This window comes from Mustela putorius, unplaced genomic scaffold (assembly GCF_011764305.1).
Source record: "Mustela putorius furo isolate JIRA1106 unplaced genomic scaffold, ASM1176430v1.1 tig00004035_pilon_pilon_pilon, whole genome shotgun sequence".
Taxonomy (NCBI): Eukaryota; Metazoa; Chordata; class Mammalia; order Carnivora; family Mustelidae; genus Mustela; species Mustela putorius.
The window spans coordinates 2,912,947-2,936,451 of NW_025422171.1; the positions used below are offsets into that span (position 1 = coordinate 2,912,947).

The following is a 23,505-nucleotide window of genomic DNA, read 5'->3' on the forward strand; positions in this document are numbered from 1 at the left end:
AGTATGCTTGCACACTCCTTCTCTCAGCAGCTGAGCTCAACGTTTGTTTAGTTAAAGTCTTTTCTGTTTCCAAACCAATTATGATCATTGCACTTGTTACTGTAATTACTTAATTTTATTAAATATTACTGTGAAGTAACAGAGTTTTCTGGAAACACCAGAAAGCTGGAGAAATGTGCTTGTTTTTTAAAAGATCTTATTTATTTATTTGTGCGAGCACACAAGTAGGGGGAGTGGCAGAGGGAGATGGAGAAGCAGGGCCCTGGTATCAAAACCTGAGCAAAGGCAGACACTTAACTGACTAAGCCACCCAGGCGCCCTGCTGGAGGAGAAGTTAACTACACGGGGACACTGGGACATTGGTCTTCCTTTTTGGCTTAGGTGAGAATGTAGCTTCAAAGACAAGTAAATTTGGTGAAAAATCAGAAAAGCCTGAAATGGAAGCATTAAGCACAGAGACTGTGTAAGTCTTTTTTCTAAATGGTAATATAAACTCCACATATAAAAGCATAAAATTTAGTCTCTTAGATCTGCCAACCCAACACTCTGAAGTATGTGAGCCAGTATCACCTGCAGCTGCCAGAATCCATTAGAAACTGCAATGTCAAAAAACCCACGATGGGATATCCTGCACCTGTTCCTATTTTGGTAGTCAGCTTGATTCTCTGAGTTTATGAGCCTTGGTTAAACACAGAAGGGGGGTGGGTGCATGCACGCATGAATGAGAGAAAAAAGGGAGGAGGAATACTTTAGAGATTTCGTTATTAAGGCGAACTGCCAAAGAAAAAAGTTGCTTCTAATTAGGCTAAGATTGTAAAGAGTAGGAAAAATCACAAAGATCTTGAAGGATCCTACATTTAGACTGCTTCGTACCTGTCTTTACATTTTTTCCTGCACTTTAAACAAACTGGAAACTGCAGATGATAAATTATAGGCATACACAGGCAAGAAAAACAGGTGATTTCAATCAGTGGCTCCACTTCAAAGAAAAGGCCTTGGTTCTGGGACGCCTGGGTGGCTCAGATGGTTAAGCATCTGCCTTTGGCTCAGGTCATAATCTTGGGGTCCTGGGACTGAACCCTGCATTGGGCTCTCTGCTCATCGGGGAGTGGCTTCTCCTTCTTGCTCTTCCTCTCTGCGCATGTGTGCATGCACTCTTTCTCTCAAATAAATAAATAAATAAAATCTTCAAAAAAAGAGGCCTTGGTTCTAAAATGGATGTGCATTTAAGTTAATTAACTAAAATGTCTGTTATTAGGTATCTTTATTTATTTATTTATTTATTTTTTAAGATTTTATTTTTATTTATTTGACAGAGAGAAATCACAAGTAGGCAGAGAGGCAGGCAGAGAGAGAGGGAAGCAGGCTCCCCGCTGAGCAGAGAGCCCGATGTGGGACTCGATCCCAGGACCCTGGGATCATGACCCGAGCCGAAGGCAGCAGCTTAACCCACTGAGCCACCCAGGCGCCCCTAGGTATCTTTATTTTTAAAAATTATTCCCCCTTTAACAGATTCTTTAACTGAACTACTGATAGTGGCCACACCGGGCAAGACAGGTTCTACTACACTTTAAGCTAAAACACTGAGAACTGTATCTGCTACTTTATTGTCCACTCACATAGATGTTCATGTCATTTACCTTAGTTTCCCCCAAATGCTTAGATTTATACATTCTTTATACCCTCTTCCAGATAATTTCTATAATGTTAAATAAGCCTACTTTTTATTGGATCTCACTGTTTTATAAATTTATTCTCTGGTTAGAACCTTTTGCTGTGTTCTTTGTAGTTTTGGAGACAGTTTCTTGTATATAAAACCACATATCTCAGTAATTGAATTTGCAAAGCCTGTAGAATGACTCCTTATCAAAGGTGTTTACTGAGGCATAGCTTGTACACAATAAAATGCACTTGTTTAAATACACAGTTTGAGTTGTAACAAATATATACACCCATGTCTCTACCATCTTAATCAAGGTCTGTAATATTTCTAGCACTTCAAGAGATTCCCTTATGGAAGCTGCAGTCCATCTGTAGTCAATTCCTTACCCCCTCTCAGCCCCAGGGAACCAATGATCTGCTTTCTGTTAGCAAAGATATATATTCCTTTTCTAGAATTTCATATCAAAGGAATCACACTGTAAGTACAGTTTTTCTTTCACTTCATTTATCCATGTTGTTGTACCTACTGATAATTTGTTCCCTTTTTTTGCTGAGTAGTACTCTACTGTATGTATACAATTTCTTTAGTCACTTGATGAACACTTAGGTTGTTTCCAGTTTGGGGCTACTATGAATAAAATTGTTAAGAATAGTTATATACAGGTCTTTGGGTGAACATGTGTTTTCTTTTCTTTGACTAAATACATAGGACTGGAATTGCCACGTCATATGCTGAGTATACATCAAGAAGATGCCAATTTTGTTTTCCAAAATGTGTATGCCATTTCATACTCCCACAAGCACTCTAAGAGAGTTCCATTTGCTTCATGTCTCAAACACTTAAAAAAAAAAAAAAAGTCATAAAGTAGTCATTTATATAGGTACTCAGTAATTATCAATGGTAGTTCTAAGAAATTAGTATGTACCAAACGCTGTGTTATATATTTATCTACATGTTCTATTTTTTTCTCCACAAAACTCTCCAATACTTTAAAAACACTTAACTCTGGAAAATACCTAATGGTTTATATGCAGAGGATTTTTAAAAAATATTTTACTTAGTTATTTGACAGACATAGAACACAAGCAAGGGGAGTGCGAAAGGGAGAAGCAGGATTCCTGCTAAGCAGGGAGCCCGATGCGGGGCTTGATCCCAATGACCTGAGCTGAAGATAGACACTTAATGACTAAGCCACCCAGGAGCCCCCTAGAGGTATTTTTTTAAAAAATATTACCATCAACATTCCTGGAATGGAGTGAAATTTAATAGTTGTATGCCTTACATTTGTCTTGGAAACATATTTTCATTTAAACATATAACATATTTTCAGCTTTTCAAATAATAGCCTTAGCAAATTCCTGGAAAATCTGCACCTATTTATACCTATTCGTAGCTTTTTCATTTTTTCCCCCATTCTTTTCTTTTTCTTTTAAAGATTTTATTTATGTATTTGACAGAGAGAGACACAGTAAGAGAGGGAAAACAAACAGGGGGAATGGGAAAGGGAGAAGCAGGCGTCCCGCTGAGCAAGGATGTGGGGCTTGATCCTAGGACCCTGGAATCATGACCTCAGCTAAAGGCAGACGCCTAACGACTGAGCCACCCAGGCTCCCCACCCCCCAATTCTTTATGAAGGCTTAAGTTTTAATTTTTCTTATTCCTTTTTTGGGGGTAGGGTGTTTAAGAATTTCTGAACATATCTATGAGACCCTATTATCTGCTGATATCATAAAATAAAACCCTAAAAAATGTAGATGCATAAGCCATTTCTCCCATAGGAATCTTTTTTTTTTTTTTTAAAGATTTTATTTGTTTATTTGACAGAGAGAGATCACAAGTAGGCAGAAAGGCAGGCAGAGAGAGAGAGAGAGAGAGAGAGAAGAGGAAGCAGGCTCCCTGCTGAGCAGAGAGCCAGATGCGGGACTCGATCCCAGGACCCTGAGATCATGACCTGAGCCGAAGGCAGCGGCTTAACCCACTGAGCCACCCAGGCGCCCCTCCCATAGGAATCTTATGCTCTGTTCCTTAACAGTTTCCTCAGTTGTATTATGGAAAATTAAACACTTTTGAATGTATAAATGATTTCTTGACATTTCATATGTAAGCAATGGATATAATTTTAATTTTTATGGAAATGTAAGATCACACAAGCATCCAACTGTTTTATGACAAACTGAGTAGAATGTACTTACCTTAAAAAATTCCTTTTTCTCAACCATCTCATTACCATCTGCATCCAGCATTTTAAAAGCAACATGAAACCCAGTATGGGGTTCTGCAATTAAGTGAAAAGTAAATAGTTATTTCAATGTTGGTGAAATGTAAATTGCTTACTGATTTACAGGTCTTCAAATTTGAAAAAAACTTCCAGAAATTATTATACAAGTGCCTAAACAGACAAAAAAATGATTTCTTATTATAACAATTTTCAAAGGCTGATGTATTTTCATGGCTGTGCTATTCTACTATTAAGTGCTCTACTTTTCAAAGCAAAACTAATTTGAGAACTTACTTCTTTAACTCTATCAGGGGCTTTCCTATATTCTTTTAGTAACTTGGCTACTTTCATACTGATTATTACTCTTTATTTCCCTTTCTCAGAGTAGGGATTTAAAAAAATTTTTATTTTGAAATAATTTTAGATATGTTTAGATGTGTTGTTAAGATAGTATAGTGAGTTCTCATATATCCTTCAGCCAGCTTCTTTTAATGTTAACATCTTCTATAACTATAGTATCATTGTCAAAACTAAGAAATGGACACTGGTAATAGTATTTTAAACTGAACTATAGACTTTATTTGGATTTCAAGTTTTTCCACTAATGCTAATTTTTCTACTTTACGATCAAATACAAGAAACCATGCTGCATTTAGTTGTTAGGTCTCCTTACTCTGCTCCAAGCTGTGAAAGTTTCTCATTCTTTCCTTGATTTTCATGACCAATCTGAAGAGTATTGATCAGGAATTTTGAAGAATGTATGATAAGGGTTTTTTTTTTTTAAACATGTGAAGGCTAATAAGTCTGATTCTCTTCTGTTCAAAAGTCTTTTAAGGAGACCGAGTTATGGGGAGCCACAGTCCAAAGGAAGCTGAAGGGCTAAACTAATTCACCAGTATCATTTTGTTGATATAGAAACTAAGGTAGCAATTATGCTTTAATGATAAAGACATAAATACCATACTTCCAAAACTTTGTTTGGTAAGAAGAGAGAATCCACGTGATCACTGAGAAAAACTGTGGGGTACTTACTAGTGAGAATTGTAAGCAAGAAAAGATACTCAGTATACGAAATTAGTCCTGAAAGAGATAAAATAAAAACATCAGAAGGTAAGTTTTGTTTTAAAAAAAAATTTTTTTTTAACTTTATCTCTCTTTGGTTCAGTGGAAAACTTCTATACTAGAGAGTTAAGTATAGTACTAGCACTTAAAAAAGATACTATGTTTTTTCATCAGGTTACCATTACTAGTAAAAAAGGGGAATGGCTGTTGGCTAGCAAATAACAGGTATCCGCTACAGGTTTTTATTTGCATGGCACTTCACACAATTTCTCCCCAAATTCCACTATTAATAACACCTCAAGTAAAGCAAATTTAAAAATTCAGTAGAGTAACAGAGATCTCAATATACAAAAGGTCAAACTATATTATTTAAAATGAGATTAAATCTTTGCAGCAGTAACTTGATTTTCCTTCGGAAAACCATTCCTTCCCCATTCTCAAACATGTAGTTTTGGTAGGACAATCATCCTTACCTTTGATGGTAGGTGCTAATAGGCCTAAGCCAATCATTGTACTCTAACTGAACTGGTGGAGAGATGGGCAAAAGGCTGACCCAAGCTAATGAGCAGGTTCCATTAGTCTGGCTGCAGTGACTAGTTCAGGGAAGGCCTTGACCTAAGCTGGGTCACTCTGAGTGGAATTTCTGATGAGAATGCTGAATCATTGACTTTATTTATTTACTTTTTTTGTCCTCCCCCATCCCCACTGGACTTTGATGATTTGAGAATGTTTCACTTAGGAATGTGAGGCAATGGAGAGAGTGCCTGGAACTGTCAGCCAGCCAGTGTTTAGGGCCTGAAAATTCAGCCAATCTTTAATTGGCAGGCCTGAAAGATGGATACTGGTGATGTCTGAGTCCTGAATTAAGTTGAACTTGAAGCTAGCTCTGTGTCTGGCCACTAGCTAGCTCTACATCTGCCCCTTTCTTGCTCAAATTGATAGTGCCTGGTTTTAGATACTTGCAATGAAAAGAACAGAATATAAATATATAATATATAATATAAACATAGAAACAGTATCTTATAAATCATGGCTTCCTGATAAGCTAAAAATAATTCCCCCCCGGATCAAAAGTTTGATATAAGAGCAAAACACACAATTAAAAAATCTTCATCATGGAAAACTTTAATGATAAAAGTAGAGAGAATATAGTAACTATATTATATAGATCAACTTCAGTAATTAATTCATGACAGATCTTGTTATCTGTATCTCTTTTCACTCCCTTCCCCCCACTTCCCACTGGATTATTTTTTTTTAAGATTTTACTTATTTGAGAGAGAGAGAGAGATACGGTACACATGCACAATGGAGCAGACGGGCAGAGGGAGGAGAAGCAGACTCCCTGCTGAGCATGAGCCCAACTCAGGGCTCTATTTCAGGACCTCGTGATCATGACCTGAGCTGAAGTTTGAGATCTGACAGATTGAGTCATCCAGGCTCCACTCCCCCACCCCCATCGGATTATTTTGAAACAAATCTCAATATATTATTTCATAGTAGAAAATTCAAGCTGTATCTCTAAAAAGACTTTTCCCTCCCTAAAATATATTTGGCACACCTAAAAAATTATCAATAATTCCTTAATATCATCAAACTCACATCACTTTTACAAATGTTTCAGAAAAAAATTTTTTCGAGTGTGTTCAAATCAGGATTCAAAAAAGTACCTTGCATTGCACTTGGTCAGAGGATCTCAAGTCACCTTTTTTAAAATTGTGGCAAAATACACATAACAAAAACTTCACCATTTTAGCCATTTTTAAATGTGCAGAGTAATGGCATTAAGTATTCAGTGTTTTGCAACCATTATCAGAACTTTTTAATCATCACAAATTGAAACCTCACAACCAAGAAACACTAACTCCATTCTTTACTGCCTCCAACCACTGTAACCTGTTTTCTGTCACTATGAGACTGCCTACTCTAGGGACCTCATATAAATGGAATCATACAGTATTTGTGCTTTTGTGTCTGGCTTATTTCACTTAGCATAGTGTCTTCAAGGTTCATCCACATTGTAGCATGTGTCAAAATTCCATTCCTTTGTAAGGTTGAAAAATATTCTACTATATGTATATACTACAATTTGTTTATCCATCCATCTGCTGATGGACAATCTGGGTTGTTTCTACCCAGCTATTGGCTACTGTGTTTTTTTTTTTTTTTAAAGATTTTATTTATTTATTTGACAGAGATCACAAGTAGGCAGAGAGGCAGGCAGAGAGAGAGAGAGAGAGGGAAGCAGGCTCCCTGCTGAGCAGAGAGCCTTATGCGGGGCTCTATCCCAGGACCCTGAGATCATGACCTGAGCCGAAGGCAGAGGCTTTAACCCACTGAGCCACCCAGGAGTCCCTTGGCTATTGTGATTAATGCTGCTACAGACATTGGTATACAAGTACCTGTTTGAGTCTCTGCTTTTAATTCTTTTGGGTATTTACCCAAGGTGGAATTGCTCAATCATATGGTCATTCTATGCTTAATCTGAGGAACCTCCATACTTTTTTCAAAAGTGGTGGCACCATTTTACATTCCCACCACCAGTGCACAGAGGTTATAATTTTTCTTCAAATCCTTGCCAACACTTGTTTTTTTCTCCATAATAATGGTATTAAGAGGTATCTCACTATGGTTTCGATCTGCATTTCCCTAATGGTTAATGATGGCAAGCATCTTTTCACATGGAAATTAGTCAACTATCTTCTTTGGAGAAATGTCTATTTGAGTCTTTGCCCATTTTTAAATTGTTTTGTTTTTCCTTACTGAGTTATAGAAGTTCTTTATATATACTGGATTTTAAGCCCCTATATATGATTTGCAAATATTTTCTCCTTTCCTATGGGTTGTCTTTTTACTCTCTTCATAGTGTACTTTGATTCACAAGTTTAAAATTTTTCTTTTGTTCTTTTGTTTTTAACTTTTTTTTTGTTCTTTTTTTTAACATTTTTTTTTTTAAAGGTTCTATGTCCAGTGTACAGCCCCAATGTGGGGCCTGAATTCACAACCCTGAGATCAAGACCTGAGCTGTGATCAAGTCAGATGCTTAACCAACTGAGCCACCCAGATACCCTCCTCCACATCTTCCAACTTAATTTTTAAAGATGCCTGGTCATTTGACCTATAGAGTTGCTTAAAGTCTAGAATATTTTGCTAACTGCATCTTCTTGGTGTCATTTTACATGCTGCTCTAACTTTCATGTTTTCTATAAACTGTTACTTAGATCCAGAGGTATGTTGAGATTCAGGTTTGATTTTTGGCATGAATTTTTTTTTTTTTAAAGATTTTATTTATTTATTTGATGGAGAGAGAGCACAAGCAGGGGGAGCAGCAGGCAGAGGGAGAGGGAGAAGCATACTCCCCAATGAGCAAGGAGCCCCACACAGCGCTTGATCCCAGGACTACAGATTATGACCTGAGCTGAAGGCAGATGCTTAACTGACTGAGGCACCTGGGCGCCCTTTTGGCAGGAATTCTTAATAGATGGTGCTGTATACTTTCATCAGGAGGCCAGAATAAAAATGCCTATAAAAAATGCTAAATACTACTGAAAGACAATGATAGTAAAAGTTACAGATTTTAGAAATACGTGAAATCATTTCTAGAGTTTAGATGATCAGAGATGTCCTAGAGGAAGTAATTCTAAAAATGGTCTTCAAAAATATAGATGAAAATTTTAATTAAGAGGTGTGGGATAACAGATGAAGCTCAATATGAAACCTAAATAAAAAATACGAAAATTAGGGGCGCCTGGGTGGCTCAGTGGGTTGAGCTGCTGCCTTCGGCTCAGGTCATGATCTCAGGGTCCTGGGATCGAGTCCCGCATCGGGCTCTCTGCTCGGCAGGGAGCCTGCTTCCCTCTCTCTCTGCCTGCTTCTCCATCTACTTGTGATTTCTCTCTGTCAGATAAATAAATAAAATCTTTAAAAAAAAATACGAAAATTAAAAAATGAAATAACCTCTATGTGGAAGAAGCAACGGGAAATAAGGCCAATATGATACCCTAGACATGAGGAAAAAAGCCTGCAGAGGGTGATGGCAGAGGATTTGCCTTACTGGCTCCCAATCAAGTAACACATAGACTCAGGGCCCACGTTCACAGTAAGGCAGATAAGGACTTTATATCTAGGTAACTCAACGTTTTAGTTACAAGTAACTTCAGGTACATATTTTAAATGACTTACAATTTTGTGCATTACCAACTTTTTGGTTGTTTTTACTGTGGAGCAGGTGTACTTCTTTTTAATAAAAAAGCCCACAGTACGTCTTCAGGTATTTTTCCCTAAAAAATATTCAGTGTTTATAAGGAGGGAGAAGAAATTAAATGTGTTTTGTCATTACCTTGTTACCTGAGAGAAGTACTCTAATGTAAGTTGAAGGATCAAAGTATTTCATTCCTTGGCAGACTCAAAAAAGCAAAGGATAGGTTTTTTTTCCCCCTTTCTAATTTTCAAAGGAATACAGCACCATGAAAAAATGGCCAAACTGCTAGATTGACATGGGCTTGGTGCCAAGAGGAGGCCTCACTCTTCTCTACACACAGGTACATGTCCTCTACAAGGGGACTTTGTGAAAAAGAAAATTCCAGTGTCATTCTTTGAAATGCTGACTTTAAAAGCTTGAATAAACAGAGTTGAGACAATGTAAAAATAGCACCTATACTCTCCAGATAGATTATAAACAACATAGTTCTACAACAGCATTCTAGGCACCTGCTCTCCGAAAATGCTTTTAAAGAAAACTGACACTTCAGAATATAGGAGAAACAGTTTAATGCATATATTTCTTATATTTAATTGTAAAGTAAATGCTGTTAAATGGCGATGTTTTAAAAGTGCACGTTAAATAGGTGAAGTATTTTAAATAATTACATTTAAAAATGTGTTAATGAATCTGTAAGGAAAGGCCATTAGAAGAGAGGACTAAATTCCTTTAGTATGCTTCTCTACAAATATTTTAAATTTGGAACCATTCTAAAATATGGCCTGCTACTGAATGCAATTTTGAGAACTCTGTTTCCCAAAGAGAAATTAACAAATCCATCATAAGAATATACTTATATATCTTACAATGTATCTTTTAATTTATATTCAGTACATCCTTAAGGACTATATTATACTGAGAATTCTGTTCAAAAAATGCACAATAGTTATAACTTACATTTTTCTTTGTAATAATGTATGGTAGATGAGTTATTTTCTTATTTCAAGGATATACTATTATTTGCTAGTTAGCATATGGTATAAATTTTGATAGTTGTTTTACATGGTAAAATGGAATATTTTACACTGCTCCCAATGTAGCTAAATTTTATATTTTTTTCAAGTGACTTCATTAATATCAACAAAGAAGTATATGTAAAAAAGTGAATCTGTTGAATCTCTCCTATATAATGTTCATATCAGTGTCTTTTCTTTAAGCTGGAAATGTACATTTCAACTTATGTATTTCAGTTTCATAGAAAAACAGAAATAACTGTTGTTAAGATACTCTCCAAGATTTTTTTCTTGATCTGTTTCCTGTAAATTCTTTAGAGGTAGGGAGAAGAGAGGATGAATTCGATAAATACCTAATTGGCAAAAACAGGAAGACTTTGTTATCTGACTGCATCTGAAGGACTAAGTGGTAAAGAAAGAAAGGGTTCAAAGACATTTCCTGGGTTTTATTGAGGTGGGTGAAAAGCAGTACTACCAAATGAAACCAAGAAAAGAAAGTGCTGATTTAGGGAGAAGACAGTGAGTTCAGTTTGGGATATGATGAACTCAAGGAAACAGAGACCCACAAGCCGGCATCTGGCAGCTGGTTTGGATACAGAAGCCTGAAACTCAGAAGAGCATCCTGGGCTGGAGAAACTGAAGGCTATCTGAGAGTCAGCAGCAGTATTACATGGGCACTAAACAAGAGGAGGAGAACAGTAAGCAAACGACAGATCCTAGGGACTATCAATGCTTAATGCGCAGGAGGAAGAGAAACCAACGACAGAAAGAGACATTCCAAGAGAACTGGGATGTTGTTTCAAAGAATCCAAGAGAACTTGTGGCACATGAATTTGCCTAGTAATAATAAAAAGATCTTTCAGTGATACTTGATCTCAAGGCCCGGCGGAAAAGCATTATGTATGTTATTCCCACCATAACCGTCAAAATAGAGACTGTTACCTTTATTTTATATGATAAAGTAGGTGTTAAAGAAACTTACAAATTCCAGGGCATACAGGAATTGTGAAGCTCCACACATTCGGCCTGTGACACTTCCCATCCTTAGGGACGGGTGCTCTTTCCCAGCTATAGCACAGCACAATAGATGTGTCCGAGGGATGGAGAATGTGAAGGGTTAGGACTGAGACCCCAGCCAGAGTAGAAGGCAAGCAATCACAGGAGAGCCCCACGTTAAGGGAAACCAGCATTTGGAAGAGTGGTGAGCTAGCAGTTCTTACTCTGCCCTTTCATGGCATTTAATTCTTCCTACGTATGCAGCCCTGCTGTTCCTCATTTCCCTGACAGCTGCTTAGTTTTCCTGTCATTGTTAAGTCACACTTTGAGTCCTGATTTCCCCACCAACCTTTTATTGATGAAGGCTGTTCTTCCATATGCTCCTGTATGGTAGGAAGACAGGTTTAAAATTCTCCTCCTGCAGGTGCCCAGCGTGAATCATTTATTCCTTCTGACTGACTTTGAAATGAATGGTATCTATATTATTATCCTTGCAGTTACTTATTCCTCCTGGTTCCTCTTAAAGCCTCTTTCTCCCTTTCTCTCTAATCATCTCCTTTCCTTTCTTTTTCATACTAACCTAATGCACTTTGCCTAGAGGAAAAAATACCAAACTTTCTGCTGTGGCTTCCGCTTTCTATTTTTCTAATAGTGCATCACTAAGGGCCCTCCCCCCAGCCATCTAGAAATACTGACTTTAAATGCTTTTAGAAATCTTGGAAATGTACAATGCCCCTATTCATTCTGAGAATATAAATAGCTCTCCAGCTATGTAAGGAACAGGAAAAGAGTACTATCCAATAGGAAAATGTGTGAGTAGGCTGGTGAATTTATCTCCTTGACAGTTAAAAAGGTATATATATATAGAAAAAGAGACAGAAACAGACATATAGAATATATATGCCTGTAACTGAAAGTTAAAATAAGGAAGTTACTGATAATCCTCCTCAGCATCCTCTGAAAACAAACATTTATTTTATCTCCCTTATGGCAGAGAAGCAGTGATGCTGGTCAAGACATACAGAGTCACAGTGCTGCTCCTAGAAACCAGGACCACGATTTCCAGAAGGGGCCACACTCTAACAGAGTCCTGACGGAATTCCTCTCACAAAGATGCCTCTCTGATTCTTCATCTGCTGACAGCAAAACTGCTTCATGAACCTTGCTGCTGCAAGCAGAGGCTGAATGAAGAGAACAGTGCCCTCAATTTTAAGAAGAGAACAAAACCCATTTTTAAAAAAATTTTATTTATTTGTCAGAGAGAGAGAGAGGGAGAGCGAGCGAGCGAGCACAGCATGCAAAGTGGCAGGCAGAGGCAGAGAGAGAGGCTGGAGCAAGGAGCGCGATGCGGGACTTGATCCCAGGAAACTTGGGATCACAACCTAGGCTGAAGGCAGTGGCTTAACCAACTGAGCCACCCAGGTGCACCAGAACAAAACCCTTTAAAATCCCTCCTTGACCCAAAAGAATGGAATAAAGAAAATCTTCCATTATAACCTAAAAGCTCTACCACCATTTGCTATCTTCTCTATACCAAAGAAATGAACATTTGCTTACTGCTCTTTGAAATCTCAACTCCCACATTATACTTTAGGCCTCAAAATTATCGCCCTTCATTTGCAGGATGACCTCCCACTTCCTCTAGTTTGTTATGTCTTCCTTCCAATTCCATTATCTCCTGTGAGATAAATAGTTTCTCACTGCTTGCTAGGACTGATGAGTCAGCCCCTTTATTCAAACTCTCCCCATCAGAATGACCTGTTTGATTTCCCCAGCTAAGGTGGTTCCAGTTAATTTCACCAAAGGAGACAGAGAAGAAACCAGTAGGATGGTAAGAAAACAAAACCAAGGCACTATGGGGTCCTAGAAACCAAAAGAAGAGACTGGTTTGAGGTAAGACCAGGTAATAGTGTTAGTACTGCTGGGGTCATGGGTGCCAAGAATACAGAATATCTTCACTGAATCTGACAACAAGGTTAGTGATGGTCTTGACAAGAGTGGTGTTGTTGGAGAATGGGTGCCAGACTGAAATGGGCTGCGGGATGACTGGGAGGTGAGGAAGTGAGCACAACACAAAATAAAGAGCTTGACTATGAAAAGGGAGTATGGAGAGAGCTGGATGTAGGGCCACAACAGGAATGTCTTTCCTTAAATATGGGAGATGTTGAAGTTATTATAAGGAGAGGAATGATACAGTGCCCTGAAAGAGAATATGGCAAGGGGAGGGAGTAATACTGGAGTGGAGAAGTCTTGGGAAGGCAACAAAAGAAGCCTGGAGCCTATACAGGGAGGCAGGACTATTTCTGCCACAGGAAACAATACTTCTGTAACAACGTGAAGGTGGGGAAGATGGACATAGTTGCAGGATGTGGAGGAAGTAGATTTGGAGGCATGTTCTTTTTGCTTTATGTAAAGGAAAAAAAAATGCCTTTAAAATTCATTAAATTCTTCTCTACAAAGGATATACTTCATTATGAATTTTACTAATTTTAACAATTATTTTCATGATTGTGAACAGAGAATATATGATATTAGAGAAACACTCATGTAATCTATGGTGGGGTAGTATGATTTAAAAAACTGTCCTGTGCTCAAGATTGCCAAGATCAGGTTTATTTACTTCAATTAACTTAATGCATTTTATAGGTCATGTACTTTGAAATAACTATATGCTACATAAAATATGGTAATACAATGAATAACTTTAATTTAAATAGTTTCTAGTTCAGGAAAAGCAAAAGTATTCTATACCATAGTTGCAGGTCATTAAGCACTAAGCTGATAAAACATTGCTCATTAGGAGGCAGAAGTTTCACCTACTATATTTCAGAAATATTTTACATCAAAAGGAAGTATCTTAATGAAAAAGAAAATAAAATCACTTGCTGATAATTCCATGTTTTTATTCTGGTGTTGATAAATAGTTGATGTACTCTTTCTAAAATTTATGAAGGCATTACTGCTTGGCTGGACTTAATCTTATTGATAATGTAATACCAATTAATCTTAACTGGGAAGAAGATCAATATAAATCACTAAAAATACTGATTTTTAAAAAAAGATTAAAAAGAAAAAGATTTTATTTATTTATTTGCCAAAGACAGAGAGAGAGAGAGAGAGAGAGAGAGCGAGCAAGCATGCACAAGCAGGGGGAGTGGCAGTCAGAGGGAGAGGGAGCAAGTCCCGCTGAGCAAAGAGCCCAACGTGGCACTCCATCCCAGCACCCTAGGATCATAACCTGAGCCAAAGACAGATGCTTAACCAACTGAGCCACCCAGACATCCCATATCACTGAAAAGATTTAATTGGAAAATATTTTTAAAAAACACATAGTCATTGCATTTTCAAATCACAGAAAGGCTAACTCAAATTACATAATGAAAAAACTCAAGAGACTTGCTGAAATAGATCAGAATAATTATAATTAGTGTGTTCATGTTAACATTAATGTTAATAACATTAACATGTTATGTGTTCATAACATTAATTGCATGTAATGCAATTTTAGATGAGTACCTGTTATGTGCTAGAGAACATTTTAGGCAACGTGCTATGCAAATGGCCATACAGATTTATCATCTTAGAGAATTTATGGTTTAACTAGAAAATATAAGAAACAATACAGTTCAATAAAATGCAAAAAATGAGAAAGAACAAGATCTCTGGTGGTTTCAGAGATTAATTTCACAGAATAGGACAGCTGATGAGCAGGAAGTTGGCAGGTCCTGGCATTTAAGGCACTCCTGATAGTGTGGAAGGTTAATGCAGGGGAATGAGGCTTGTGGAGGTAATTCTTTTCAGAAATGAAGGGTGCTTCTAAGGTCCTTGAAAATAAGTCTCTTTTAAAAGTATTACATATTAATCTCTTATATCTTAGATGTTTTTCTCTTAAAATAATCTAAACTTCCTCTTCAGTTTTTACTTTATGAATTCACCTTAAAAATAACTTTTAATATAATTCCTAAAATTACATATTTATATTAATGATTTATAAAAAATGCTGAATTAACCTACTCCTGATTCTAATATTCTGCCACAAGGTCAAAACTCCCCTAGAATTCTCCCCACCCTTCCATCCTACAAGGGAAAAAAACAATCAAATATAAAATAACTGAGGTTTTAGCCACAGACATCACTCAAGTTTTCACAACTGGTAAATACAGTATTTTTGTTCAAATCCTAAAATGTGTTCAGAAAGTATTTATCATGAAAGGTACCTCAGAGCTGGAGCTTTTTTCTTTCTTTCTTTCTTTTTTTTAAAGCCGGAGCTTTGAGTTAAATATCAGTATTGTGGATTTAAATATTATTCCTAAAATCTTCCCTGAAGCACCAAATTAATGACACTTTTCTAAAATCTGTATTAACTAGGATTTAAAAGGCATTATTTATTTTAATTTATAAGCTCACTAATAAGAGGCCAAGATTCAGTTAATACTAAAATCTTAAAAAACATACAGCAATTGAAATAATGTTACTATTTTCAGTTATAAATTTCCAGCATGTCAGATACATAGTAAGGTAACAGAAACTAACTGGCCCAAGATCACATAGATAACTAAAGTAGCTGGGTATGCAAACTCAGCTTAAAGCCCATGCTCCTAATCAGTTTAAGCACATACTACAAACATTGAAGACACCTTATTTTATTATATCCTTTCAACAATCCCATAAAGGCAGGCATTACTACCTTGTTTTATTTTTATGTATTTTTAAAAGATTTTATTTGTTTTGAGAAAAAGCATCATCAGAGGGCAGGGGCAGAGGGAGAAGGAGAAGCAGACTCCCTGCCCAGCCTGATGCTGAGGAACTTGATCCGGGGATCCTGGGATCAATGACCTGAGCTAAAGGCAGACGATTAACCAATTGAGCCACCCAGGTGCCCTGCTATCTTGTTTTAAAGGTCATAAAAATGGGGATGAAAGAGACTAAGAAACTTCTTGAGGTCATAAAACCAGGAAAAATTTGAATTTAAGTCTGCTGATCCAGAACGTACCCTCTTATTCACTACTCAGAGATTACATCGCAGTAAACTTCCACTTAAAAAAGTAAGGAGATTTTTAATTTACACTTATACACTTAAAGTGTATAAGGATGTTCTGGTGCTGACTGGAAGGAATCAGGTAAGGGGTGGGATGGAGTGGCATAAAGATAGGCAGTCTAATATAAGGAACTAATACTTATAGAATATAATTCAAGTTTATGTAGTCCACTATATACTGACTCACTGAAGTGAGAGTAGGAATTGATACTAATAATAATTTGATAACAGTTTGGTTGCTACTGATTTCATTGACTTGGGTGCCAATGTTACTCCTTTTTTTGTCATATTTTGTTTTCTTTCTATACAGAGTGTTATATGATACACTTGTTCTCATTTTAAAACTAATGTTCACATGCAAAAACAAGGTAAAAACAAATGTGGATAAGAGAACATCGTAAATCTCTTGAGCTAATGGTCACAAGTCTTCTGTATTCATGAACCACTGATTTGGAAATTACATTTGCTGCTTAATTCTCCAACTCCTTCAGACAACAGGAGAGAACATTATCACATTATCACTTCAGGTGAAAATTGCTCTACTTGTCACAGACTTGTCCTTATATAAAAAGGACCAGAGGAGGTACCCCAGCTATTTGTATGAGCATATTTAAATATATTCCATCGACACTGAAATGAAATTCAGCTTAAATAGTAAAGACAGCAGAGCTAAATGCTATCTACCTAGCTATTATCAATTTTTATTTACACTGTAGTTTGTTAACACATAATGTAATACTGTCTCAGGAGGAGAATTTAGTGATTCAACACTTAATGTAACACCCTGTGCTTATCACAAGTGGCCCACTGCCCATTAAACCCCTCCCCTGCCAACCTCCCCTCCAGCAACCCTCAGTTTGTTTTCTATAGTTAAGAGTCTCATGGTTTGTCTCCATCCCCTAATTCATCTGTTTTGTTTCTTAAACTCCAAAGATGAGTGAAACCATATGGTATTTATCTTTGTCTGACTTATTATTTCACTTGGCATAAAACACTGTAGCTCTATCCATGTTATTGCAAATGGCAAGATTTCATTTTTGATGGTTGAGTAATATTCCTGTGTGTGTGTGTGTGTGTACACCACCTTTTCTTTACCCATTCATCAGTTGATGGACATTTGAGCTCTTTCCATAATTTGGCTATTGTTGATAGTGTTGCTATAAACATTAGGGTGCCTGTGCCCTTTCAAATCAGTATGTTTGCATCCTTTAGGTAAATACCTAGTACTGCAATTGCTGAATCATAGGATAGTTATATTTTTAACTTTTTGAGGAACCTCCATACTGTTCTCCAGAGTGGCTGTACCAACAGCATTCCCACCAACAGTGTAAGAGGATTTCGATTACTCATCCTTGCCAACATCTTGTTTCCTGTTTTGTTAATTTTAGCCATTCTGACAGGTGCAAAGTGGTATCACATTATGGTTTTGATTTGTATTTCCCTGATGATGAGTGATGTTGAACATCTCTTCATGTGTCTGTTAGCCATGTGGATGTCTTCTTTGGAAAGGTGTCTATTCATGTCTTTTGCCCATTTCTTAAATGGATTATTTGTTTTTTGGGTGTTGACTTTGGTAAGTTCCTTATAGATTTTGAATACTAATCCTTTATCAGATATGTCATTTACAAATATCTTCTCCCATTCAGTAGGTTTCCTTTAAGTTTTGTTGACAGCTTCTTTCACTGAGCAGAAGCTTTTTATCTTGATGAGGTTCAAGGAGTTCATTTTTGCTTTTGTTTCCCTCACCTCCAGAGATATGTCTACAAGAAGCTAGCTACAGCTGATGTCAAAGAGGTTGCTACCTGTGTTCTCTAGGATTTTGATGGCTTCCTGTCTCACAGGTAGGTCTTTCATCCACTTTGAATTTTTGTGTATGGTATAAGAAAGTGGCTCAGTTTTATTCTTTTGCATGTGGTTATCCATTTTTCCCAATACTATTTGTTGAAGAGACTTTTTTTTAGCTGTTTTTTTTTTAAAGATTTTATTTATTTATTGGACAGTAAGAGATCACAAGTAGGCAGAGAGGCAGGCAGAGAGAAAGGGAGAAGCAGTCTCCCTGCTGAGTAGAGAGCCCGATGTGGGGCTTGATCCCAGGACCCTGAGATCATGACCTGAGCTGAAGGCCAAGGCTTAACCCACTGAGCCACCCAGGCACCCCAACTTTTTTACATTGGATACTCTTTCCTGCTTTGTTGAAGATGAGTTGACCATACAGTTGTGGGGCCATTCTGGGTTTTCAATTCTGTTCCACTGATCATAGGTTGGGTGTTTGTTTTTTTTTTTTTTTTTTTTTTTGCCAGTACCATACTGTTTTGATCAATACAGCTTTGTAATAAGGCTTGAAGTCCCACATTCTAATGCCTTCAGCTTTGCTTTTCTGTTTCAAGACTGTTTTGGCTATTCCATGGTCTTTTGCAGTTCTATACAAATTTTAGGATAGTTTTAGTTCTGTGAAAAATGCTGGTGGTATTTTGATAGGGATTTATTAAGTGTGTAGACTGCTTTGGGTACTACAGACATTTTTACAGTACTTGTTCTTCTAATACATGGGCATGGAATTTTTCCCATTTCTTTGTGTCCTCTTCAATTTCTTTCTTAAGTGTTCTATAGTCTTCAGAGCACAGATCTTTTACCTCTTTGGTTACATTTATTCCTAGATCTCTTACGGTTTTTGGTGCAAATGAAAATGGGATCAATTCCTTGATTTCTTCTTTTTTTTTTTAATTTTATTTATTTATTTGACAGAGAGAGATCACAAGTAGGCAGAGAGGCAGGCAGAGAGAGAGAGAGAGAGAGAGAGAGAGAGAGAGAGGAGGAAGCGGACTACCTGCCGAGCAGAGAGCCCGATTTGGGACTCGATCCCAGGACCCTGAGATCATGACCTGAGCCGAAGGCCGAGGCTTAACCCACTGAGACACCCAGGCACCCGATTTCTTTTTCTGCTGCTTCATTATTGGTATACAGAAATGCCATGTACCTTAATTTTTTATCTTGTGACTTTGCTGAATTTGTGTATCAATTCTAGCAATTTTTTGGTTGAGTCTTTTAGGTTTTCTACATAGAGTATCATTTTGTTTGCAAATAGTGAAAGTTTGACTTCCTCCTTGCTGATTTGGATGCCTTTTATTTCTGATTGCTAAGGCTAGGACTTCCAGTACTATATTAAATAACAATGTGGACATTTCTGTCATGTTCCTGACTTTAGGGGAGAAGCTCTCAGGTTTTCCCCATTGAAGATGACATGAGCTGTGGGTCTTTCATACATGGCTTTTACGATGTTAAGGTATGTTCCATCTATAACTACTTTGTTGTTTTTATCAAGAATGGATGCTGTATTTTGTCAAATGCCTTTTTTATACTTATTCAAAGGATCAAATGATTCTTATCTTTTTTATTATTAATATGGTATTACTAATCTGGTATATTATTAATATGGTTGATTGATTTGCAACTATTAAATCATCCTTGCAGCCCAGGAATAAATCCCACTCGATTTATTGTATTGTTGGATTCTATTATCTAGTATCTTGTTGAGAATTTTTGTATCCATGTTCATCAGGGATATTGGCCTGTGATTCTATTTAGTGCGGTCTTTGTTTTTGAAATCAAGGTAATGTTGGCCTCAGAGAATGAGTATGCAAGTTTTTCTTCCATTTCTGTTTTTTGGAATAGTTTTAGGAAAATAGGCATAAACTCTTTAAATGTTTGGTAGAATTTCCCTGGGAAGCCATCTGCCCTGGACATTTGTTTGTTGGGAGATTTTCAACTACTGACTCAATTTCTTTCTGTTCAAATTTTCTATTTCTTCCTGTTTCAGTTTCGGTAGTTCGTATGTTTCTAGGAATTTATCCATTTCTTTCAGATTGCCTAGTTTGCTGGTACAGTTTTTTATAATATTCTTTTATAACTGTATTTCTGTGATGTTGGTTGTGAGCTCTTCTCTTTCATTCATGATTCTATTCATTTGGGTCTTTTTTCTTTTGTTAAATTTGGTTAGTTTATCAATTTTATTAATTCTTTCAAAGAACCAGTTCCTAGTTTAATTGATCTGTTTTACTATTTTTTGTTGTTGTTCTTTTATGTTTCTATATCATTTATTTCTGCTCTAATCTTTATTATTTCCCTTGTGCTGGCTTTAGGCTTTATTTGCTGTTCCTTTTCTAGCTCCTTTAGGTATAACATTAAGTTGTGTATTTGAGGTTTTTTTTTTTTTGCTTCTTGAGGTAGGCTTGTATTGCTATATACTTCCCTCTTATGACTGCTTTTGCTACATCTCAAAGGTTTTGGACTGTTGTGTTTTCATTTTCATTTCCTTCCACTTTTTTTTTTTTTTAATTTCTTCTTTAATTTCCTGGTTAACCCATTAATTCTTTGTAGGGTGTTCTTTAACCTCCTGTATTTGTGGTCTTTCCAAATTTTTTTGTGGTTGATTTTAAGTTTCGTACGAGTTGTGGTAAAAAAATACGCACGGTATGATCTCAATCTTTTTTTTTTTAATTTGTTGAGGCCTGATTTATGACCTAGCCTGTGAACTATTTTGGAAAAATGTTCCATGTGTACTTGACAAGAATGTGTACTCTGCTGCTTTAGGATGAAATGTTCTGAATGTATCTGGTAAGTCCATCTGGTCCACTGTGTCATCCAAAGCCATTGTTTCTTTGTTGATTTTCTGCTTAGATGATGTGTCCACTGCAGAAAGTGGAATATTAAACTTCCCTAGTGTTACTGTATTATTACCAATGAGTTTTTTATGTTTATTATTAATTGATTTATATCTCCCAAGTTAGGGGCATAAATATTTACAATTGTTAGATGTTCTTGTTGGATAGACTGCTTTATTATCATATTATATATTATATAATATATTATTATATTATTATTATAGTGCCCTTTGTCTCTTGTTACAATCTTTGGTTTAAAATCTAGTTTGTCTCAGAGCGCGTGAGTGGCTCAGTGGGTTAAAGTCTCTGCCTTCGGCTCAGGTCATGATCCCAGGGTCCTGGGATCGAGCCCCACATCGGGCTATCTGCTCAGCAGGGAGCCTGCTTCCCCCCCTCTCTCTGCCTGCTCTCTGCCTACTTGTGATCTGTCTGTCAAATAAATAAATAAAATCTTAAAAAAAAATAAAATCTAGTTTGTCTGATATAAGACACCCATTTCTTATCCATTAGCATAAGTGGTTCTCATCCCTTCCCTTTCAGTCTGTGGGTGTCTTTAAGGTCTAGAGTTGAGTCTCTTGTAGGCAGCGTATAGATAGGTCTTATGTTTTTTACTCATTCAGTCACCATATGTCTTTTGATTGGAGCATTTAAGTCCATTTACATTCAGAATGATTACTGATCAATATAAATTTAGTGCCACTGTATTACCTGTAAAGTTGTTTCTGGAGATTTTCTCTGGTCCTTTCTAGTCTTCATTGCTTTTTGTCTTTCTTTCCCACTCAATGAGTCCCCTTTAATATTTCTTGTAGGGCTGGTTTAGTGGTCATGAACTCCTTTAGTTTTTGTTTGTCTGGGAAACTCTCTCTCTTATTTTGAATGACAGTCTTGCTGGATAAAATACTCCTGGCTGCATATTTTTCTCATTCAACATGTTGAATATATGTCAGTCCCTTGCTGGCCTGCCAGGTTTTTTTTTTTTTTTTCCCCTAAATATTTTATTTATTTGGGCGAGATCGAGAGTGACATGGAGAGAGAGAGAGAAAGAGAGAGTGCGTGCACGTGAATGCACAGATTGGGGGAGGCAGAGGGAGCTGGAGAAGCAGACTCCTAGCTGAACAGGGAACTTGACGTGGGCTTGATCTGAGGACCCTGGGATTATGACCTGAGCCAAAGGTAGATAACTGACTGACTGAGCCACCCTGGTGCCCAAAGCCTGCCAAGTTTCTATGGCTAAGTTCGCTGCTAAATTTATCTGTCATGCTTAGTAAATTAGGGATTTCTCTTCCCTTGCTGCTCTCAAGATGTTTACCTTATCTGTGGATTTTATAAATTTTACTAAGATGTCTTGGCACCGGCTTGCTTTTGTTGATTTTGATGGGGGTTCTCTGTGCCTCCTGGATCTGGATGCCTGTTTTCTTCCCCAGATTTGGGAACTTTTCAGATGTAAGTTCCTCAAAGAAACCCTTTGCCCCCCTTTCCTTCTTTTCTTCTTCTGGGACTCCTGTGATACAAATATTATTATGCTTTATGAAGTTGCAGAATTTCCTAAGTCTACATTTGTGATCCAATATTTTTCTTTCCCTCTTTTTTTCATCTTCATTATTTTACATAATTTTATCTTCTTTTATCACTTATTCATTCTTCTACTTCTTCCATCCTTGTGGTCATTACATTCAGTTGGTTTGGCATCTCAGTTATAGCATTTTTTATTTTGACCAGACTAGTTTTTAGGTTTTTTATCTCTGTCGTAAGGGACTCTCTGGTGTTGTTTATGCTTTTATCAAGCCCAGCTAGTATCCTTACAATTGTTGTTTTAAATTCTGGTTCAGGCATCTTACTTAGATCCGTTTCAAGATTCCTGGCCATGACCTTTTCTTGTTCTTTCTTTTGGAATGAATTCCTCCATCTTCGCATTTTGTCTAGGTCTCGGTCTTCTGTGTGTTGGGAAAGCCTATTATGTTCCCTGCTTCTGAGACTAATGGCTATATTAAGAAGACATTATACACTGTCCAGGGCCTGGCACTTTGGGAAGTGTCTCTGGTGTACGCTGTGTGCACTATGCTTTTGGGTTTTGGCTTATCTTTCCCTCAGGTCAGTCCTATGCAGTTTCTCTTTGCTGCTCTGAGAAGTGTTTGGACTTTGTCTACTGTGTAGCAAATTTTAACTAGGTGTGTTTTGGTCCACTTGTTAAAAGAGGCTAGATCCTGTTTCCACTAGAGCTGAAGCTTTGCAGCTTTCTATGGTCAGCAGACTTGGTGTGTGTGTGGTGGGTCTGTGCTGGTCCTCCGGAGGAGGGGGCCCACTGCTACTCTGGCTCTCAGGCACACTTGCCTTAGTAAAAAAGCACCTGAAGAGTGCTTGGAGCTTGGTGTAAGCGGCTCTAGCCTTCACTGTGGGCACTGTGTTGCTCACTGACCTTGGACTGTGCTGATGGGCAGGGGAGAGGGGAGTTTGTGCCCACCACTATTCAGGAAACCCTCACAGAAAAGTTATCAGTCTCTTCTTGTGTGTCCCAGACATCCTTCAGATCACCGCCTTCATCTTGTCTGTGTCTGAGCTGCCTGCCCACCTGGCAGCACAGTGCTCCTGTGTTGTATCTCAGAAGACTGTCTGGGTTTCAAAACTCTAAATTTTAGGGACCAGGTATGGCATG

General features: G+C 37.3%; 1 protein-coding gene across 3 annotated transcripts in view; it reads right to left on the bottom strand.

Annotated features, from left to right (window-relative positions):
• MICU2 (mitochondrial calcium uptake 2) overlaps positions 1-23,505 on the bottom strand; it is a 157,142-nt gene that overhangs the window by 50,356 nt on the left and 83,281 nt on the right. For 2 of the 3 annotated variants that reach the window (XM_045072424.1, XM_013046797.2), the window contains exons 5-6: positions 4,914-4,961; positions 3,856-3,938 (exon numbers count right to left, since the gene is read on the bottom strand). In XM_045072424.1, coding sequence (XP_044928359.1) covers positions 3,856-3,938; positions 4,914-4,961 — 131 coding nt within the window. The remainder of the gene's footprint in view (positions 1-3,855; positions 3,939-4,913; positions 4,962-23,505) is intronic. The other variant, XM_045072423.1, reaches the window with a different exon arrangement.